The 22807-nt window shown below is 40.3% G+C and overlaps 1 protein-coding gene across 1 annotated transcript; it reads right to left on the reverse strand.

Annotated features, from left to right (window-relative positions):
- Positions 1-18670: 18670 nt before the first annotated feature.
- On the reverse strand, positions 18671-21991 carry LOC113017293 (uncharacterized). The gene is made up of 4 exons (XM_026160463.1): positions 21940-21991; positions 19602-19955; positions 19073-19330; positions 18671-18858 (listed from the first exon to the last, which is right to left on the reverse strand). Exons 1-4 carry the CDS (start codon positions 21989-21991, stop codon positions 18671-18673), a joined length of 852 nt encoding a protein of 283 aa, XP_026016248.1.
- Positions 21992-22807: the final 816 nt, after the last annotated feature.

Raw genomic sequence — 22807 nt, forward strand, 5'->3', positions numbered from 1 at the left:
ACACTGCAGACTTCTCCCACAACTCCACCCAGTGCTTCCTGCAGAAGTTCTCTGATGACTCTGCAATAGTCGGCCTCATCACTGATGGGGACGACAAGGAGTACAGAGGACTGACCCAAGACTTTGTGGACTGGCGCCAGCTGAACTGCCTCCAGATCAACGCCAACAAAACCAAGGAGCTGGTGGTAGACTTCTGCAGGCACTAAACATCCAAGGTATGGACATTGAGGCTGTGGACAGCTACAGGTACCTTGGTGTTCATCTGAACAATAAACTGGACTGGACTCATAACTCAGACGCTCTCTAAAGAAAAGAGACTCACGGTGTGGGACAGAGCAGGCTGTACCTGCTGCTGAGGTCTTTTGGAGTGAAGGGCCCACTCCTGAAGACCTTCTATGACTCTGTGGTGGCCTCAGCCACCTTTTATGGTGTAGTCTGCTGGGGCAACAGCATCTCCTGGGCCACCACTGTTCTAGGATGCCCTCTGGACCCAGTGGAGGTGGTGAGTGACAGGAGAATGGTGGCTAAGCTGTCATCCTTGTTGGACAACATCTCCCACCCCATGCAAGAGACTCTGACAGCACTGAGCAGCTCCTCCAGTGGGAGACTGCGGCACCCACGATGTGGGACGGAGAGATCTTTCTCAGGTCTTTCTCTCCAACTGTTGTCAGACTCCTGAACAAAGACTTCACAACTGACCAAACACACACATCCACACATGTGCAATAACACTAAGTGTAATTTTTTTTCTGTTAACATAGTATTTTATTCTATTGTATATAGTATCTTATTCTTATTATCTTATCCCAGTCCATTGTTTTTCTTCATTTTTGCTGTAACTTGCACTGTCCACTTTCTGCTGTGACACAACAAATTTCCCACATGTGGGACTAATAAAGCTTATCTTATTTTACATGTGAGCTTTTAATGAAACCACAAAAGAGTTCAATGTGAAGATTCATTTTTACCGGTTCTCAGGAGGATGTGTGGATTAAGGAAATGGAAAAAAGACCATTCTGACCAGATGGAGACTAGCACAAAATTATAATAAATAAACAATACAAGGCGAGTGGTTATCTGATGCTATTATTATCATTATTATTATATCATAATCTTGTTTTCTAATGTATTCTGATTATGTACAGGGGTTTAGACTTGTTAGTTCGTAGGGTTTGGATTCTGTGCTCCTTCTTTTTAGTGTCTGCCCGTGTGTTTCCTCTGTTCTCCGTCTGTACCGTGTCTTTAAATCCAGTCTATGTATGTCCTGTTTTATTTTGAAGGTCCGTATCTGATGTCAGTGTGTTCCGTGCACCCTCCCTGGTGATTCAAATTCAGGTTTTGGTTTTGTTTTGTTAGTTTTCCCAGTTTAGACTCTTTCTTGGTTTTGTTTCTTGCCACTCTCGCTTTTGGTCGTATGTCACCCTCCTGCAATAAAGCTCACTCACATCTCAGCCAGTGCCTGCGTTTTGGGTCCTTATCTCTCCTAAACACATCTTGTCCCGCAAACCGTCACAGTGGGTGGAGCCAACTTTCACTTTTATCGGGAATACCTTGAATTGAAGATTGTATAACAAAGACTAATTTCCTCGCTTAATAGGCTTCTAAAAAAATGAAACTTAAAAAGCGTAAATAAAAATAACCTAAATAAACCTAAACTATCATCTGCTCACAGGTGACGTCACACTTGTTACTGATCATGCTATAATATTTTTGATACCAGTATTCACTTCTGGTGGAAACAACTGCTGCAGCGCTGACTGCTGACAGGACACCTCCTGAGCATGCGCAGTGGGCCACATATTCTAGAACCAGAAGCACTGTTGAGTCTGCTATTGAGGCTTGAACAGTGTTTATAGTCCAGCTCCACCAGAGGGCGCTTTAACACATCAGATGTGCCTATGGTGCATTTACAGAGTTTTCTTTGAAGACAATTTCATAATTATGCTTAGAAGAAACTCCAACACATTGTACATAAAGTCAGTTTATTAATAAAGTTTCCTCCAGATCACCAAAACTTCATATGGATCTATTAAAATAAGAGTAGATCGAGAAGATTAAGTGAGACCAAAGTTTATTGAACCTGCAGAGAAACCAGATCACTGCTGTGGAGACGACAGCACACTTAGAAAGTGGTGGTGAAGTTACCATAAAAAAATCTTTATGGTGCCATTCTTTTTTTCTTTTTCTGCATCTTTATATAAAATAAAAATCTCTCCATTTGAATGTTCTGCCCCTCAGTGAGGGTAACTTTATGAGGAGAACAAAGATAATATAAACTAGTGTGTTTTACAGTGGATTTGTGGACCAGTTAGAGAACAGCAGCTAGATTCCAGAGGGTGGACTGGTGGACCACTTCAGTGATTAGATGACATTTGGCTCTGCCAAAACAACAAAAAAAAAATCCACACACAGGAGGAGAATACGAGCACAAAGCCAAGCTTCATTCTTCTCTTTATAAACAGCATAGAATGAGGACATGTCAGCGAACGCATCACAGTTAAAATAATTTAACATTCTGCTTTTGATCATGTGACGTATTTAACTTTTTTACATATTTTCTGCTGATGTGTCAGATCACACAGCATCTGCATAGACATGCAGTGTTATTTTCATACACTTTAACCACAAGATAAATTTTTAGACAAACCATTTTAAGACAGTTTACTGGCACCAGAATATTTACTCACTGGAAAAACTCAAAATCTTACCAAGTATATTTGTCTCATTTCTAGTCAAAAATATCTCTTTACACTTAAAATAAGACACATTAGGCTAAAGAGTAACAATTCAGTGAGATACAGTGGGATGCAAAAGTTTTGGCCACCTTATTAATAGTCATTGTTTTCCTGTATAAATCGTTGGTCGTTTCAATAAGAAATGTCAGTTAAATATATCATATAGGAGACACACACAGTGATATTTGAGAAGAGAAATGAAGTTTATTGGATTTACAGAAAGTGTGCAATAATTGTTTAAACAAAATCAGGTAGATGCATAAATTTGGGCACTGTTGTCATTTTATTGATTTCAAAAAGTTTAGAACTAATTATTGGAACTCAAATTGGCTCGGTAAGCTCAGTGACCCCTGACCCTACACACACAGGTGAATCCAATAATGAGAAAAAGTATTTAAGGGGTCAATTGTAAATTTCCCTCCTCTTTTAATTTTCTCTGAAGAGTAGCAACATGGGGGTTTCAAAACAACTCTCAAATGACCTGAAGACAAAGATTGTTCACCATCATGGTTCAGGGGAAGGATTCAGAAAGCTGTCTCAGAAATTCAAGCTGTCTGTTTCCACAGTTAGGAACATATTGAGAAAATTGAAGACCACAGGCTCAGTTCAAGTTAAGGCTCGAAGTGGCTGACCAAGAAAAATCTCAGATAGAGAGAAGCAATGAATGGTGAGAACAGTCAGAGTCAACCCACAGATCAGCACCAAAGACCTACAACATCATCTTGCAGCAGATGGAGTCACTGTGCATCGTTCAACCATTCGCACTTTACACAAGGAGATGCTGTATGTGAGAGTGATGCAGAGGAAGCCTTTTCTCCGCCTACAGCACAAACAGAGCCGCTTGAGGTTTGCTGAAGCACATTTGGACAAGCCGGCTTCATTCTGGAATAAGGTGCTGTGGACTGATCAAACTAAAATTGAGTTATTTGGGCATAACAAGGGGCGTTATGCATGGAGGAAACAGAACACAGCATTCAAAGAAAAACACCTGCTGCCTACAGTAAAATATATGGTGGTGGTTCCATCATGCTGTGGGGCCAGTGCAGGGACTGGGAATCTTGTCAAAGCTGAGGGACACATGGATTCCACTCAGTATCTGAGTCATCTCAGTCCCCAGACCTGAATATTATTGAAAATCTGTGGTGTGAGTTAAAGAGAGCTGTCCGTGCTCGGAAGCCATCAAACCTGAATGAACTAGAGATGTTTTGTAAAGAGGAATGGTCCAAAATACCTTCAACCACAATCCAGACTCTCATTGGAAGCTACAGGAAGCGTTTAGAGGCTGTAATTTCTGCAAAAGGCGGATCTACTAAATATTGATTTCATTTCTTTTTTTGTCATGCCCAAATTTATGCACCTGCCTGCTTTTGTTTAAACAATTATTGCACACTTTCTGTGAATCCAATAAACTTCATTTCACTTCTCAAATATCACTGTGTGTGTCTCCTATATGATATATTTCACTGACATTTTTTATTGTAACAACCAACGATTTATACAGGAAAATAATGACTGATATTGATAACAAGGCTGTCAAAACTTTTGAATCCCACTGTATATTAACTTGTTTTAAGACAGTGAATCTAGTGAATTTCAACCTAAAATATCTTGTAGTAAGTGAAAAAATCTGCCATGGAAACAAGTGAAAATTCTCTAGTTTCTCTCTAGTTTCAAGATTCACTGTCTTGAAACAAGTTTCTGTATCTTACAGAAATGTTGCTATGTAGCCGATTGTGTCTTATTTTAAGTGTAATTAGATCATTTTGACTTGAATATTTCCAAGCTTCAAAATCCAGAAAAGAAACGTTCTGTTTCCTCTGGATGGCTAAAGGTTACTACAGAGCATTTTGTAATAACTTCTGCTTTGAATGGCCTGTTATGGTCCATTTGTCTTAAGGCCGAGTATAATATAATTGTATGAACATCACAATGAAAATCGTCCTCCAATCTCTGACATATAACATGCTGATACTGTTTTCTTGAAAAATGCAAAGTATGTTTATCTGGAATAAACATACTTTGCATTTATCTGGATGTCAGTTTAAACAGTAAAAAGAAGCAGTGGCAAAGTGATTACATGCTTTGCAGTTCAATCAGCTCCAGTTTCAACTTTTTTGATTCACAGGCTTCCAGATAAAGGTTTATAAGTGTGAAGTGAGCTTTTATCTGGTAAAGAGCATGAGTCATAGCGTGTTTTTTTTTTTCAGCTTAGGTTACCATGATGGCTGGAAAAAAGGGTGAGCCGCTTGTCTCTGTCCATAGTCAAAGATAAGGAGCTGAACCTGGGCCTTCTTGTTCTGATGGTTGTTTGTCCATAACTGACGTCTTCAGTTCTCACTGCTAAGTAGATCACAGCTGAATCACACTCTGAGAATAAAACATATTAGATTACTACATTGTTTGTTTACCATGATGCACTGTGAAGAGATCAAGTGATAATTTTAATAAACCACAGCAGCTTTTCAGTGTTCTTAACACCTCAACTGTGACACAGCTTTGACAATAGAGAAGTGGGGGTGTTTCTGTGGAAAAGAAAACTGGACGACCACAAAGCTGCCACCTGCTTTCAGTGCAGATTGACTCTCTTTACTATAGAGCACATAGCAAACACTTGTCGCAGCCTGAACACTATTTTAAAAATTAAATCTACTTTGGCTGAATTTCTGTGTGCAGGATTTAGAGAAATTCTTTTCCAGATCATGTCTCCATGTCCTTGGAGATGTGTGTTTAAAATGAACAGCTCTGTGTTGAAACACCTGCAGCTGACGTGTTTTCTTTCTATCAGAAACAGGATGCTGGACGACTGCAGAGCTGTTAGCTTCAGTTAACCACAGACCACAAACACACAGTCCAGCTCACAGTGAACAACACTCAGTAAGCACAGAGTGAAAGACTAAGTTTGCACATTTTAGGTAAGGCGAATTCATAACAAAAGTATATGTGTATTGCTATGAAAACATCTTCTCCTACCTTTGCCTTTCAAAATTTTTTAGACATCTCTTCTTTCCCTTTTTTTATTATACAGGTAGAAAATATTTTCAAAATCCAAAATATCGCGATACTGCGATATTTTCACAGACCTTCAGTCAGTGAATTGCCACCATACTGTGGTGGAGGTATTTGTGTGTCCCAGTGATCCCACAGACTGTGTTGTCAAGGACTGTTAGGGCTTCCTAAGACTGAGGGGACCAGAGTGTGTGTTCAGACAAAGAGTGACCCTCTATAAGAAGCAATAAACCAAAGGACCAGTTTACCCTCTCTGGGACTGGGTTACTAGGACCCACCCTGGAGCCAAGCCTGGGGAGGATGCTTAATGGAGCACCTGGTGGCTGGGCCATAGGCCGTGAGGGCCAGCTTCAAGATATGTGGAATTTTTCTGTCAGTCCTCCACCCACAGGAGCTGCCATATGGGCCAGGTCTAATGTGTGGTGCAGTGAAGCGTGGATGTATACTCAGCTATTAAGTCTTGCAACTGGGACATGTAACTTCACCTCTTGGAATATTGTTCAATGCTACAACCAATTCAGTCCATGTAAAACAGTTGGAATAGCTCTGTGACAAAGAGCCCAAGACCTTGGGCTCTTTGTCACAGATGCTCTTCATAACTGAGGGCTTCATCAGGTGATGTACTCATGCTCGCTCAGGAGCAGTTCACAGCCAAGAGGGGAATAAGAATTAACACCTCTAAGTCTGAGGCCATGGTCCTCAGATAAGGAGGATGAGTTCAGCCCCAAATGGAAGAATTTAAGTCTTGCTTACGAGCGGAGGGAGAGGAAGAGCTACTTTTATGATATTTGGAAATTTCCTCCCAAAGATGTCTTAAAATATTTACAAATATCCTGACGTAAAAAAGTTTGAAACATTGCATTACCTTGACTTTTTCTGATTGGCTGTTGCTGACACTTAGATATGTTGCTGACACTGCACGTGATGTCAGTGATGATGTCATCTTCTCCATTATCTTGATCTGATAAAAATGAAACAATAATATAAGTTCTGTAAACAGAGATTACATGTAAGAAAGTTGTTACTGTGGTCATCATGAATGTGAAATGTATTCTAATAAACAAACTCAGACATGAAACATCAGGAAGTCTGAGTCTCACCTTCAGGTTTCCTGTGAACACATCGTCTCACCAGCAGAACCAGTAAAACCAGTAGAGCCACAACACAGACTGATCCAACACATGACAACACAGAGAGAACAGGAGGAGAGAGTGATGGAGGAAGAGTGATGGAGGTGGAACCAGGAGGAGAGGTGGATGAAGGTGGAGGTGTGGATGTAGGTGGAGGTGTAGATGTAGGTGGAGGTGTGGTGGTGTGTTTGTCTAAAATAAAGCAAACACAGTCATTAAGTTGTCGTCACATTGTGAATGTTGAAAGCTGCAGAAACACAGACAGGTGAGTGTGTCACCTGTGACAGTGATCCAGCTGGATGGAGACTCTCCATGACCGCTGATGTCACACTTGTAGAGGCCTTCATCAGACCTGGAAACATGCTGGATGGTCATGTGACCTGTAGGCTGCTTCCTGATGAGGGAGCCATCTTTATAGAAAGCAGCTGGGAGGTTGGAGGGAGTGGTCTTTGTTTTACAGAGCAGAGTGACGTCATCTCCCTCCATCACAGGGAGGACAGGACTCTGCAGGATCACTGATCCACCTCAACACAGAGACAAACTACAGCATTTCATCCATTTACACACAGCTTCATCAACACTAACTCCACACACTCAGCTTACCAGTGACTGTCAGGTTAACCATGTTACTGATGGGACCCTCTCTGGACTCACACCAGTAAACTCCATTGTCCCATGGGAAAACATTGATGTCACAGGAGGAACCAACTGCCTCCCCCCACCCATCTCCACACTGAGTCCTCTGTTGTTTGCTTGTGTTTCTCCTCAGAGTCCATCCAGCAGAGCTGTCGTCCTCCTCACAGCTCAGAGACACAAAGTCTCCTTTAAAGAACTGAGAGCTGCTGGGACTCACAGTCAGACGAGCTGTGAGGGTTACAATGAAAAACCAATGATCTGTTTATTTTATGAAATCTGACACAATTGTTAGCATGTTTTGCTTAACACTGGCAGTCCCAGGCTTCTACCTTTCTACCTTTAAAACCCGCCACCAGCCAAATGGCTGGTAGGCTTTTAGCTAAGCTTTAGCTTCAGGCAAGTGGAAGCTAAATTGGCTAGTCATTCATATGTAAATTGGGTTGTTACCTGGGAATTCTGGAGAGAGGGGAGTGGGGGTGTGTGGATGAGGGGGTGGGGGAGCTGCTAAAAGCGGTGAGCTTCCTTTTGTTTCATCTTGATGCATTCTCAATCATCCAGGGAAACAAATCTCCAAAAGTCACCAACTTGGAGTGTTTCAGTTTGCCATCTTAGGGAGAAATCAACACACATGGGTGTATGTCCTTTGTTGCTGAGATTTATTGATAAAAACAGTACAAAAAATCAACCATTTGTACACATTTTTACAAATAATTATAAAAAGTGAGTGAGTACATTTCAACATTTTCAGCAATCACTCACAATCCTGGCACTGCCATGGTATCTGTAGTCTGCATTTACCTTGGCTTGGCTTCCTGATCAATTGTCCACTACCAAAAGGAAGCCAAGCCCTGCCACCCTGGGCAATACCCTGTGGCATCAATGTGATCACACCTTGTTTTGTTGTAAAGGGTGGCAGGGCTTGGCTTCCTTTTGGTAGTGGAGCATTGATCAGTCGTCCATTGTGGCATCAATGTGATCACACCTTGTTTTGTTGTAAAGGGTGGCAGGGCTTGGCTTCCTTTTGGTAGTGGACAATTGATCAGGAAGCCAAGCCAAGGTAAATGCAGACTACAGATACCATGGCAGTGCCAGGATTGTGAGTGATTGCTGAAAATGTTGAAATGTACTCACTCACTTTTTATAATTATTTGTAAAAATGTGTACAAATGGTTGATTTTTTGTACTGTTTTTATCAATAAATCTCAGCAACAAAGGACATACACCCATGTGTGTTGATTTCTCCCTAAGATGGCAAACTGAAACACTCCAAGTTGGTGACTTTTGGAGATTTGTTTCCCTGGATGATTGAGAATGCATCAAGATGAAACAAAAGGAAGCTCACCGCTTTTAGCAGCTCCCCCCCCCCCTCATCCACACACCCCCACTCCCCTCCCTCCAGAATTCCCAGGTAACAACCCAATTTACATATGAATGACTAGCCAATTTAGCTTCCACTTGCCTGAAGCTAAAGCTTAGCTAAAAGCCTACCAGCCATTTGGCTGCTCTCCGGGTTTTAAAGGTAGAAAAGCCAAATGGCTGGGCTCTGGGCCTTCCTAGTGTTAATCAGTTGTTTCATCAGTTTTATATCTGAGATCCATTCTGGAAACATTAACTTAAGTTAAAAGCAATACGAATAAACCAAAATATTTTAAGTTTGCAATACATAAAACCATTAATAACAGAGGATTACCAGCAGGTAAAATAAGTAAAAATAAGTACAATCATTTCTTCAGTAAATTTATTTCCAAAGATGCTACTGACACCAGGTGTGGGTGACAACCGATCCACACACGCAAAGAAATCAAACCGTAGAAATCCATAAATTGTGCGTAATAATGAGAAATGACAGAGGAAAGGGAGAGAGAGAGGTAGAAAGGCATGGGCAGTCATGAAACCAGCTGAAATCTATAAATAATTAGAAAGCAATCCTGCCAGTTAGTGCAAATTAATATCAGCTGGTTCACTTCCATATGTGTCTCATTATCAAAATGTCACACAAGAAACATCTCATGATGATTAAAACCAATGAATAGTTCTTATGCAGTCTTTGTTTTTTTACTGTACAGCCGTGGCCAAAAGCTTTGAGAATGACACAAAGTTTGCTGCTTCAGTTTTTATGATAGCAATTTCCATATACGCTAGAATGTTATGACGAGTGATCAGATGAATTGCAAAATCCTTCTTTGTCATGAAAATGAAATTAATCTCAAAAATTCAATTTCCACTGCATTTCATCATTCAGCATTTCATGCCATAAAAGGACCTGCTGAGATCATTTCAATAATGTTCTCATCAACTCAAGTGACAATGTTTACGAGCACAAGGCTGGAGGTCATTTTGTTATGCTGACTGAGTTAGAATAGCAGACTGGATGCTTGAAATCATTGTTCTTCCTGTTAAACATGGTTACCTGCAAGGAAACACATGTAGCCATCAGTGTGTTACATAAAAATGGCTTCACAGGCAAGGATGTTGTTGCTACTAAGACTGCACCTAAATCAACCATTTATCAGATCATCAAGAACTTCAAGGAAAGAGGTTCAATTATTGTGAAGACGGCTTCAGGGCGCTCAAGAAAGTCCAGCAAACACCAGGACCGCCTCCTAAAGATGATTCAGCTGCGCTATCGGAGTGCCACCAGTGCAGAGCTTGCTCAGGAATGGCAGCAGGCAGGTGTGAGCGCATCTGCACACACAGTGAGGTGAAGACCTTTGGATGATGGCCAGGTGTCAAGAAAGGCAGCAAAGAAGCCACTTCTCTCCAAAAAAAACATCAGGGAAGAACTGGTATTCTGCAGAAAGTACAGCGAGTGGACTGCTGAGGACTGGGGTGAAGTCATATTCTCTGATCAAGCCCCTTTCCGATTGTTTGGGGCATCTGGAAAAAGGCCTGTCCGGAAAAGAAAAGGTGAACACTACCATCAGTCCTGTGTCATGCCAACAGTAAAGCATCCTGAGACCATTCATGTGTGGGGCTGCTTCTCATCCAAGGGAGTGGGCTGCACTCACAATTTTGCCCAAAAACACAGCCATGAATAAAGAATGGTACCAAAACATCCTCCAACAGCAACTTCTTCCAACAATCCAAGAACAGTTTGATGAAGAACAATGCATTTTCCAGCACGCTGGAGCACCGTGCCATAAGGCCAAAGTGATACCTAAGTAGCTCAGGGAACAAATCATTTTGGGTCCATGGCCAGGGAACTCCCCAGACCTCAGTCCAATTGAGAACTTGTGGTCAATCCTCAAGAGGCAGGTGGACAAACAAAAACCCACTAATTCTGACAAACTCCAAGATTGATTATGACAGACTGGGTTGCTATCAGTCAGGATTTGGCCCAGAAGTTGAGAGCATGCCCAGTTGAATTGCAGAGGTCCTGAAAATGAAGGGCCAACACTGCAAACATTGACTCTTTGCATAAACGTGATGTAATTCTCAATAAAAGCATTTGAAACTTTGAAGTGCTTGTAATTCTATTTCAATACATCACTGAAACAACTGACACAAAGATCTAAAAACACTGAAGCAGCACGCTTTGTGAAAACTAATATTTGTGTCATTCTCCAAACTTTTGGCCACGACTGTACTCAGCACTCAGAGAGCCCCCTCTGTGTGACTCAGTGTTTTGATGTTTTATTATTAGTTTTACTGGTCTGTAGTTTCTTCTTGGTTACTAGTGTTTGGTTTCTGTATTGCTTGTTCTTAGGTTTTGGTCTCTATGCTCCTCATCTTACTCTGTCTGTACTCTGTCTCTGAGTTCTGTCAGTGTATTTCCTGTTTTACTTTGAAGGTCCATATCTGATGTTAGTGCATCCAGTTTATATCCTCCCTGTCTCATCATATTCGTTAAGTTCAGCTGTGTCTCTTCTGTGTGCAGTTTCTTCGTTTCCCTCTGTGTTTATTTATAGTGTGTGTTTCCTCCGCATGTCTTCCTGTGTTTCTCCATGCATGTCATCCCATGAGTTTAGGTTTCAGTTTAATTTGTTAGATTCTCCCCAGTTTACATTTATCTTAGTTTCGGTCCTCCAACCTCTGCTCAGCCTGTTTTCTCACCATTTTGTAAATAAAGCTCACTCTCATCATCTGCGTTTGGGCACTTTTCCCTTCAGCCCTACAAGACTGTCATCGCAGCTGTGACAGGCGCACTCGTGTAATTGAAGGAAGGACGAATGGAAAAATGACATTCTTCATAAACATCTGTTGCCATCTACCAGAGTGATGAAGATGAAGCGAGGGTCAACAGAGTCAAGCAAGACAATGATTGCAAAAACACACAAAAGGAAACTCAGCTGGTTTCACAAAAACGACATAAAGCTGCTAGAATGGTCCAGCCAATCACCTGAATCCAACTGAAGAATTATGGAAAGAATCCCAAAAGGTTGATTTTGTTCATCTGGACATAATGTTTTCAGTGGGGGAAACTTTTTGTAACTCGTTCAAGAGATTTCTTCAGTCTCAGCTGACTGCAGGTTTATAAACACTATATTTGCATAATGACTGAAACTAGCACCACTGAAGGAACAATGGGCTGGGAGGTGTTGAAATCTCCCAATTCTTTGAATCTTTGGGCTGAAGGAAGGACAATACTCGGTGTATAAATGCTCAATCAACAATCATTTATTTCCATACAATTCAACACTTAAGAGCATTTGAACCATCATGATGGGGAGAGCTGCCTGCAGAGGGTCACAGCAAGTCTCAAAATGGTGACGGGTTGCTCAGCTTTTTATAGTCTCTAGTGGCCCCCACCTAGTCATAAAAGTCTAAACATTCACATTCTTTCTCTCTTACTAAATTATGACCTCGGCTCCCTGTCTTCTCTGCTCCCTGCAAAGGTGGGGGTATGGAATGTTGTCTATCTCCCTAGACACCAAGTCTCCTGCTTACAACCTTCTCTTGATGATTCAGCAGTAAAGCATGTCAAGAAAACAGTATAAGACATTCACAGCCGATCAAGGATACAGAATGATGCACACTTATCTAATGAACTACAAAATGATTATGTTCTTCTAACTCAAAAGTATAATGAGGACTAAACTACATACTGATCACACACTCTATATTAAAGGGTATAATATGATCTACAGCGGTATCATAATTCAACTACTTTGATTACATATATATGGTAACATATAATAACAGAATAATCTCAACAGAGGTCAGTTCCTTGATCATTAATATGCAAATTCTCATGACCATTGATCAACAACCACTGATCAATGCCCATGAGTACCATTGACAGAGAGTTGGGGAATGGCTGCAATCACAGCATTGTAAGATGGCGACAGATGTCCCCTTAGGCCCCCTCCTCGATTCAGAGATGGTCTTTCCCTTTTCATGTAAATGGCCTCCTTTACTCTGCCTTCAAACCAGCGTTCCTCCCTGTCCAGGATGTGTACAGAGGAACGCCCGTAGGTGTGAATAGACTGCAGAGTCCTGGCTTGACGAGGTAGCTCTTCTGTGTTGTGCCATCCGCTTCACTAGAGGTTGTTTGGTTTCCCCGATGTATAAATTTTGGCACATAACAGCGAACACTATGTTCCTTTGTTTGTGTCGGGGGACCCGATCCTTGGGGTGGACCAATTTTCGTGCAGCATGTTTAGGGTTTGCAAGCCACAGAGTGTTTAGAGATAGGATGTTAGTTACAAAGAGTTGAATTTAGGATGAGAGGTATTGTTTTTATATTTTTTATATGCAGTTTCTTAAGTACAGGTGTTGTAAAGGCTGATTAGAAAGGTGAAGGAAAACTGAATAATATCAGTTATTATGGTGAACACAGGGTAAGTTTTAAGAGGGTCAAACAGACGAGTGGATTACTTGAATTTTTGAATAAGGTTAGAAATTGTAGAAACAGCGAAAAGTTTCCGATTTGAAAGTATGCAAGTGAACGGGTCTGAGGGAAGTGGTGAAGGCAAAGTGTCGCAGGTGTTAGTGGTTAGATGTTGGTGAAACTTGTCAACTTTAGTGTTTAAAATTTACATTAATATATCAAATGATAAATAGAACAGGATTGCAGATGAAACGACAGAAGAAGGTTACTGACCTTGGTTTGTTGTGCAGCTCAGCAGTGAGATCAGAACTAAAGAGAAATGACACTCAGGTTGATTTGAGGGGAACATAAAGAACAACTCCACACAAACAGCTGACAAACACACAAACTCACTGGAAAAAAATACTGGAAAAATGTGTAAAACTAAAAAAAAAAAAAAAAAACAGAACCATGTATCCATTCTGCTAACAGCTTATCCACTTTAGACTCTATCACAGCTGTTATTACATTATTACATTATTATTATTATTACATTACAGACATTCACACCTACAGCCACTTTAGAATCATCAGTTAGTCTAACTTGTCTTTGGACCGTGAGAGGAAACCTTCACAGACACTAACCGCTGCACATCTGTCACACCTGTACTTTTTAATATCATTTACATATCTTTAAATTATGTTTTTATTAACATGTCTTGAGGTTTATCTTACAGTTATTGACAAGTAATGATGTAATTTTGTACTGTTCCTCCCAGTTTGTGTCTTAAAAGCAGCTTTTTATGTGCATTGACTTTAATGTGAGTAAAAATGATCAACTACTTTAAAAAGTCATGTGTCCACTGTGCAGCTGTGTTGATATAACGAGTGAATGATTTGATCTTTTCACTGCCTGCTGTGTTTCCTCGACTCCTGAGCAAAGATAAAGAGTCAGTTCAGACCTGCAGTTGGTCCTCGTGGTGTTTTGAACTTGATTTCAGCCTGATTTGTTTTTCATGTCTTCTCCTCCATCATCAGTTATCAGGAGAGCAGACAGTCAAAGTACAAGAATTCAAACAAACACAGAGATTCTACTTACAGAGCAGACACAGCACAGATGTTTCCTTCATCGTCCTTCTCACTCATTTCAGCTTTTTTTCATTTCTGTCACTGACACCAAGTAAAGCCCGCCCTCTTCCTCTGAGCACCAGCTTTCTATTGGTTCAAACACAGAGGAGGTAACTCATGTTATGCCTTGTCTAAAGATAGAAGTGAATAGAATTAAATATAAAGAACATCAGTGTACACAAAGTGTAGTTTTTTTTCTTTTCTGGAAATACTTTGAAATAAAGTGCTGTGGCTTAAAGTTGCCACACCAACACACACGACCAGAAGATCATGTTTTAAGATCATCTGATTATATTTCAGAACTTTGGGCAACTTAGGGCAGGGATAGCTCAGCAGGGCAGGGATAGCTCAGTAGGTAGAGTGGTTGCCCCATGATCGGAAGGTCGGGGGTTAGGTACCCCTGAGCAAGGTACCGTCCCTACACACTGCTCCCCGGGCGCCCAATGGCTGCCCACTGCTTCACTGAGTGAATGGGTTAAATTCAGAGAGCAATTTCCCCACGGGGCTCAATAAAGTACAATAATGTATACACTTCTTCTCTCTCTTTGATGGAACATTTATTCTCCCAAATCATTTATAATTATGGCCAGTAGAGGGCAGTGTTTGACCCTAAAGTCTATAACGATACAAGCCTATATTGCATTACTTTTTAATTAAGTAGCAAGGCTACATTAGAGAGCTTTAAGGGGGCTTTTATTGTGAAAGTGTTGCAGGTTGCACGATGATCAGATAGCAGACATGTAGATGAGGCTGATGTGGAGAAATTATTTTAGAATATTTTCATGAAGTCTAATCAGGAGCTCACCTATAGCAATTCATTGTTTTGCTCCAACACACCACAAACCTAACGATGACATCATCATAAAAACTGGAACCACTGATTAGTCCGAGTTTTGAGTTCAAACTCTGCTGAACTAAATGAAAAGAATTAAAAGACAACATGCCATAAAAATGTTTTCAAAACTTTATTGTCAATAAACAGAGTCACAAAAAATAAATAAATTGATTAATCAATCAATAACATTTGACCTTATTTTGAAATGTAGACTGCAGTAACAGAAATGCATTGATGGAGAGAAAAGATTAAAAAAATCAGAGAAAACATCTAAATCTGCAGTTACACTGAAAAATAACATAACACTGTACATTATAACACTGTACAATATAACATTCATTCAGTTGAAGATGATCAATAAATCCTAAACACTATCAGGCAGATCACTGATTGTTTATAATCCACAGTAATCCATCGTTTCTTCACCACATGCAGTGTTTATGGTGCAGGTTGGTTCAGTCAGTATCAATAATTATACTGTAACAGCTGATCTCTGCATGAGGATTAATTTGTGTTGTTCAAATCTCACAGAACCAGTTTGATCTCACAAACAGCTGAACCTGAAGATGAAACACACTCAGTGACTCTGTTATTGTAACATACAGGACACTGAAGTGACAAATTCTTATTTCTCTGATAAAGCAGGGCTAGGCCAACGCCGATCAGCATGAACCCTGTTATCATGGTTCCGAATAGGTAGATATCTTCAGCGTCCTCGATCGACAGTCCCGCCAGGCACACGGTCCTCCAGTTCTGCCACCCGTCCATCGTGTAACCGGCAGGGAAAGTCCCTCCAGGGCACTCAGGCTCTCCCGAGCCCCGACTTCTCGTTGAGAAAAGGGGGTCAATAGCACTCAGAGACCAGTTGATCAAATCCATAATTCTCTTTTAGGTTTAGAGAACGACAGTGAGAGACTGTTCCAGGGAAAGTAAATTCACACAAGACAAGACAAGGACATAGAGGCGAAGCAGGGAAGATAAGGGTGAGGAGGAGAGGAGAAAGTGCGACCGCCTTCGCTGAGAGCTCAAGAAGAAACATCTGTTGCCACCAGCTTTTCTATTGGTTCAAAAACATTGAGTGGGAGACTGACTTTCTTGTCTAAAGATAGAAGTGAATACAATTCTTTAAATATACTGTTCACCAGTGAAAAACCTGAAGTGTATTTTTTTTAAATAATTTGAATTAAAACAAATTATAGATCTGACAAACAAACACACAACACCAAGAGATGATAAGTTTATCATTAAAAGCTAAAAACATCCAGAAGAAACAAGTGTTTTATAATAATCAAATTACACTTAATAACTGCAACGTTACATTAATCCTCCCGCAAGAGTTGTTTATGGCCACTAGAGGGCGATGCTTGACTTTAAATACTTCATGAATACAATTAGATCATTAATTCTTTTACAGTTTGTTATAATAAGCGAATAACTGAATAAATCACACGCTCAGCACGCTTGCTGTTCTTAATGAAATGGCCTTATTTTCTTTAAATCTTAATAAAGATTACATTCATTTGTTCATGTGACTGTATGTTTGTTGTGTGTCTGTTCAGCACAATAGTAAAAGAAACTATGGAGATCTCTACACTGTGTAGTCTAGAGATGAGAGAACAAAATATTGTTGTTCTCTTATTTAAAGAACAAAGAAGTTAAATAGACCAAAACTCATCACAGTTATATTAATGCTGTTTTGTCATCATAGAAATACTGATGGTAGTGATTCATACACATGCACATTATTGTAGTGCTCCAGTACTTAAAGACCTTACCCCTAATGATGACGTCATCAGGTGGAGTGATAGTCGAACTCGGACCTGCATGATTCCCACCCCCTGGTGGTGACATTGCGTCATTGCACCAAGGACCAACCTGCTGCAATTGTTAATGGACACACAGGTTCACCAGTTGCTTCTTCATAAAGACGTCCAGAATCCACAGACATTAAAGTTCATGTTTGGAAAAGTGACACAAGGAGGGAGAAACAATAAGGAACTCTGTTAAACCTGACAACAACAGCACCACAGCTTAGCAAGAAGGGAATGAATGCAGGAAGGTTCACAATTCATTACTCAAGCCAAGTTAAAAGAGATTTTGCATGAAGTAATAAGTGCATTTCTGCCAGAGGTTTCTTCCTGTTAAAAGGGAGTTTTTCCTTCCCACTGTCGCCAAAGTGCTGCTCATAGGGGGTCATATGATTGTTGGGTTCTTCTCTGTATGTATTATTGTAGGCTCTACTGTACAATATAAAGCGCCTTGAGGTGACTGTTGTTGTGATTTGGTGCTATATAAATAAAATTGAGAGAGAGATATTTGTATGACCTTCATCTGAAACCAAACAAAACAACCTCAAAACAACAACAAAGCATATGTTATTATATTCTTATTGTCAGCAGTGAAGATTTAAACCAGTTTCAATTGTATTAACATTACATTACAATGAGCGCCTGTCTCTGAGTGTGGATTTCCATGGAGATTATGCTAGTTTGCTTCATAATAATCAGTTCTCACATGTAAATTGTGCGATCATTTTCAAAATTAAACATTTTGTGTTCAGTTTTTCAGTCACTACAGATCTGATGATTTGTCACCTCTGATTACAGATTATTCCAACAATCTATTAGATTTTTATTGATTTAGTCAAACTGGATCATTCCACTCACAGCTGTCCAGGGACACACTGATTGTTTCATACATGACCACTAGAGGGAGAAAATTGTCTTTAAGTACTTCTTGAATACAAGCAGGTCATCACTGATGCTTCCATAGTTTATTACAGGAAATGAGAGGCTGAGGTTGAGCTTCCTATTAAAAGTGATGTATTTCATTCATCTGTCAATAAATAGTGCCTTCACTTTAACATGTACTATGAATGTGGGTGTTGAAGAGTGTCAAGAGTGTCCAACGATGCACAAAGGAATCCACACACTATAACATGCAAGGTAATGAGGAAAGCTACGAATTGGCATGCAAACAATACATCTGAAACTAATTAAACATGAGGCAACAGGAAGGAAGCAAAACAGAACATGGGCATAAGGCTCATTTATGTTGGAAGTGATAGCAGAGCTGTATGTTTGAATTGTTTCTGAAACCACTCAGTCAGATAATAGTAAATCATGTTTAGGTGGAGACGAGTGAGCTAACTCCCTGCTAACTTCTAACTCTGTTTAATTTAATAAATTCTGTTTTCATAGATGCCTGGATGTTAAACTCCATTGTTACACCTGGCAAAGCAGCAAAACTGATCATTTTATTAAAGATGAAAGATTTTAGACAGTTTTTAACTCGCAAGGATGCTGCAGTGTTCGTTTGACTTTTGGGACCTGAAGCAGAGTTTGGACTCTTAAACAGCTAATGACATCAGACTTACACCAGGTCTGTGTGGTTTACTGAAGATACATAAACAGGTCATCATTTTATACAGGTGTCTGTATGATCAACTCCGTCACATCTCTAAGTTTCTGCCTCGATCCTCAGCTCTGAACACCACACGTTGGATTTTGTTGAGAAGATGAGAGAAGTCATTATGAAGGCAGATGAAACCGTGGTCTCGTGCGATGTTACATCCGTCTTCACTTGCATCCCAGTCACTGAAGCGTTGGAGGTAGTTTGTAAGAGATGTAGGTACAGCAGCTCTCAACAGACAAACATTGTGGAGTGATCATTTAACCAAATGATCTACAACATGTAATGCGTTAATATTGAGGTATTAAATCATGTTATTTGTACTTCACAGTGAAACAGAGTCCTGAGGTCAAGTTTTTTTTGTTCTTTGTGCTTTACCAACAGAACCACACAAGCAGAAGAAGACCCAGTGAGACAAAGTTTATTGATCCTGCACAGACACCAGATCGCTGCTGCGGTGATAGCAGCAGGTTCCACACCTCCTGCTGGTTGTCCGCCTCAGTGAGGTGACTCTTGCTTCTTTTAAATCTCCAAAGTGCCGCAAAACCAAGAACAGCGACACCGACAGCAGCAGCAGCAACAACGGCAAGAACGACTTTCAGGGTGGTTGAAGTTTCCACCTCGAATGTGTCATCCACATCTCTCTGTGCCTCTTCTTCTTTCACACCATCCAGCTCCCACATGTGTTCATGTGTTTCACCTGCAGAGAAAACAGCAGCTGTCAGAGCAAAGTCCTTCACACAGCAGCACAGCAGCAAACTAACAGGTGTGAGTTCTGCAAGTGAACAGCTTCAGTTTCTGAGCAGTTTCAGCTTAGACACAGAAAACATCTAAACATCAAGGCGGCTGTGGGTGAAGCGTTTTAGCTCAGCATCTATTGGATGTTCATGTGTTAAATCACAAGTGCAGGAAACTCTAGCAGGGCTGTAAACATGGGCAGTGCTGCAGTTTCTCAGAGGTGACAAACTCACCTGTGACTGTGAGGTTGATGAAGTGACTGATCTCAGTGTGAACTCTTTTACTTCTCCCAGATTTCCTCACAGCTATGTGACACTCATACATCCCAGCATCATTAAACGTAACGTTCTTCAGAATCAGTGAAACGTCTCCATCCTTCATCTCCGGGTCCCTCAGCTTCACTCGGCCATAAAAAGATGGATGTTGGTAGTTTTCATAGGAGCGTTTGTTCCTGTAGAAGTAGACGTAGCCGTCTGTGTTCAGGTCAGCTCTGCTCCACTTCAACACTGAGATTATTTCATCTGTGGAAATCTGACACTGAAGAGTGACGTCATCTCCAAGCTTCACCTGAACATCCTGCTGAAGAGCTGAAGCAAAAAGAAGAAGTGATATTTTTAATATTTAACACACCTCAGTGACCTGAACTCACAGGAACATTTAACATAAACCACGTGGTCTCAGGTGAGAAAACACCGGAAACATTTTTAGTGAGTCAAACAAACATGCTTCTTTTAATCCGCCCACAGTGTTCAGTAAGCACACTCATGATTCAGTGACTTGATAGGAATGCCCTAGGTTTTTTCTGTATAACATCATCATCTGTGGAGGAATTTTGGGCAACTCTTCTTTATTGTGTTACTTCACTTCATTTTTTCAGACTCTGCTGTAGATTTGCTCTGCCTGAAAACACAAAAACACTTTTTCTGATGTTAAAGTGATATTTGACTCTTGGAAACAAAAGTCTGGTCCTTCAGATCAGGTAAACATTTGTGTTAAACATGATCAAATTCCCTGAAGATGTTCGTGACATATCAAGTTTCGAGTTTCCTTCACCAGCTTTCCGAGTTAGATTTAAAACACCTGGAATGATCTCCACCCAGATAATGAACCAGTGTTGCTCTCTGACACCAGACCCGAGCAGATGTGATCACAGCTGTATCCAGCTGTCAGATGGACTTCAGCTGAACACATGTCTCCTTTGAATTATCTCCTGGCCGTCAGACAGTGACTTCAGACTGATGTTAATGACGTTCACTTAACAGTCAGTGATTAAACCTTCATGGAAATGCTTCTCGATTCCTATGCCATATATTTTTAATTTCTAGGTAAACACATGTTTACACACAAGTCCGACATGTTAAATATGATTTGTTTGAACAGATATGGTTACAAACTGTCTCCACCTCCCTTCGTGTGAGGTTTGACTTTCCTGTATTTGAGAAGTTATTCGACTAATGTTGTAAAACCTTTTGGTTTTAGCTCTGCCTGATGTGTTAGCATGAAACAGTGCAATTCATCACATTGTGCTCAGTAATGAGCCCCTTCTTCTCAAGTGGTCTCACAGTAGAGTCATACTGACAGCCAGGATTTCATTTAAAAAATCCCCCTTAAAGGCAGGTGGGCCTGTGGAGGGAAAGCTGAGACCACTTCCAAGCTGAGGACAGTTATTTGAGTTGTGTCTGGACATTTCATCGTTGACTTGACCTTTTCTGTTTCTTTTAAAGCTCTGTGGTTGTAACAGTCACAGTTTTCTGCATCTCGTGATGTTAGCTTCAAATGCTGAGGGGCTTCTATTGAACTATATCAAACTGTCTGAAGTCCTGACTCAGTCTGAAAATGGGTTAGACTGTAACAAGTTTTAACATTCAGCGTGTGACACGTCAAGGCAAATACCTTCAAAGTTGCTGCAAAGATTAGTTTAGTAATACAGCAGCGAGAAACTTGGACGGACAGTAGGACAATATATTGTGATACATTTGTGTTACAAATTTTTTTCCTTTATTTTGTTTTTTAAACATGGAATATAATTCTGCCTGGTGACTACTTCTACTTTAATTTTATTTTGGTTAATCAGGCGGTACCTTGACAAGTGTGAATGGCTCAGACATAGAGTATGAAAGTGCTATACCTACTGTGCAAAGTGACATCTTTTCTAAGTCATTTTGGATGTAAAGGTTTTAGTGCATAAGAACAAGTCTATTCATCACTTATCAACAAGGGCTTAATGTGAGACTTTTCTGATCAAATATCTCCACTCATTTAGAACAAATCCTCAAAATAGCCTCTGAACAGAGACAACCCCACTCCACAGTTTGTACTATTGCCAACTATTGTCTCATTGTTAAGTGTTGTATAGTAATAACAGATAAGTCTCCATCCATGATTAAACAGTGATTTTAAGACAGGAAATGTTATATTTTGCACTATTTGACTGCAACATTTGCTGCTCAAAAAAAAAAAAAAAAACCTGAAATAATCTTTCAAAGTGTTGAAGAAATTACTCAGAATGATACAGATTCAACATTACTTACAATTTGTAATAATCTATTTTCAGTTCTGGGTTTAACTCACCGGTAGATGTAGAAATCAAACATAAAGACAGCAGCACGTTGAGAGAAGCCATCCACAACAGCATGGTAGAGACTCAGAGATGACAATGCTTTAAAGGAAAGTTCAAAGTTCAAAGGAAATCACACCTCTGTCGCTCACAAGTACCCAGTAAATAAGTATATTAAATAAATATATTGAAATAAATTAGCATCTATGGTCCAATGAGGAGAAGTTTCTCTGGGAAACTTCTCTGAACAAAGTCAATGAATGAATGACTGAAATTCAGAGATTGAAGTATTCATTGTTTTGACTGTAAAATGTCAAAGTGAAACAAATTTTACCTTGAAGTTAAATTCATAGGTAAAAAAATCCCTTCACGCAGTCAGGTAAGTCTGTCTGTGAATGATATAAAGGTCAGATTTGCATATTTGTTCTTTTTATTCATGCTTGACATTTTCACTTTCAGTTTGTTTTTTTAGACTCAATAAAACTTAAAAGAAATGAAATGGACAATGAGTCAAGGTGCGGCGGGACTCATTTAGTATTTTGTTGGTAGTTTGTGTTGTTACACATTTGGACACTAGAGGGCTGTCACCTACCTACATAAGTAACGACCAAAAAGGAGATCCGACCTGAGATGGGTGCAGACACTTGTACTGAAGATGGTTCGTTGACTGCAAAGGCAGCTGGAAATCTTGGCTCGGCAGCATCACCACGGATCAAAGCAGAAGCTGAGAGAGCTGCTCTGATGGAGAAGTGTGAGTGACAGGAACAGGATCAACGACTGAGGAAAAGTGAGTAGGCTGTGTTTTTTCGGCTGAAATAACTGCATCATCGGCCACAGAGCATGAGCGAGTCCTTGGAACATGGCATAAATTACTAGCCTTAA

Source organism: Astatotilapia calliptera, unplaced genomic scaffold (genome assembly GCF_900246225.1).
Source record: "Astatotilapia calliptera unplaced genomic scaffold, fAstCal1.2 U_scaffold_1, whole genome shotgun sequence".
NCBI lineage: Eukaryota > Metazoa > Chordata > Actinopteri > Cichliformes > Cichlidae > Astatotilapia > Astatotilapia calliptera.

Bases quoted from the DNA above. Each gene is read 5' to 3' on its own strand.
- LOC113017293 (XM_026160463.1), bottom strand. From the start codon at position 21,991: ATGGCTTCTCTCAACGTGCTGCTGTCTTTATGTTTGATTTCTACATCT. The intron at 19,956-21,939 runs GTGAGTTAAACC...TTTTTGCTTCAG, and splicing joins TTTGATTTCTACATCTACCG to CTCTTCAGCAGGATGTTCAG. The intron at 19,331-19,601 runs GTGAGTTTGTCA...TTTTCTCTGCAG, and splicing joins CATCAACCTCACAGTCACAG to GTGAAACACATGAACACATG.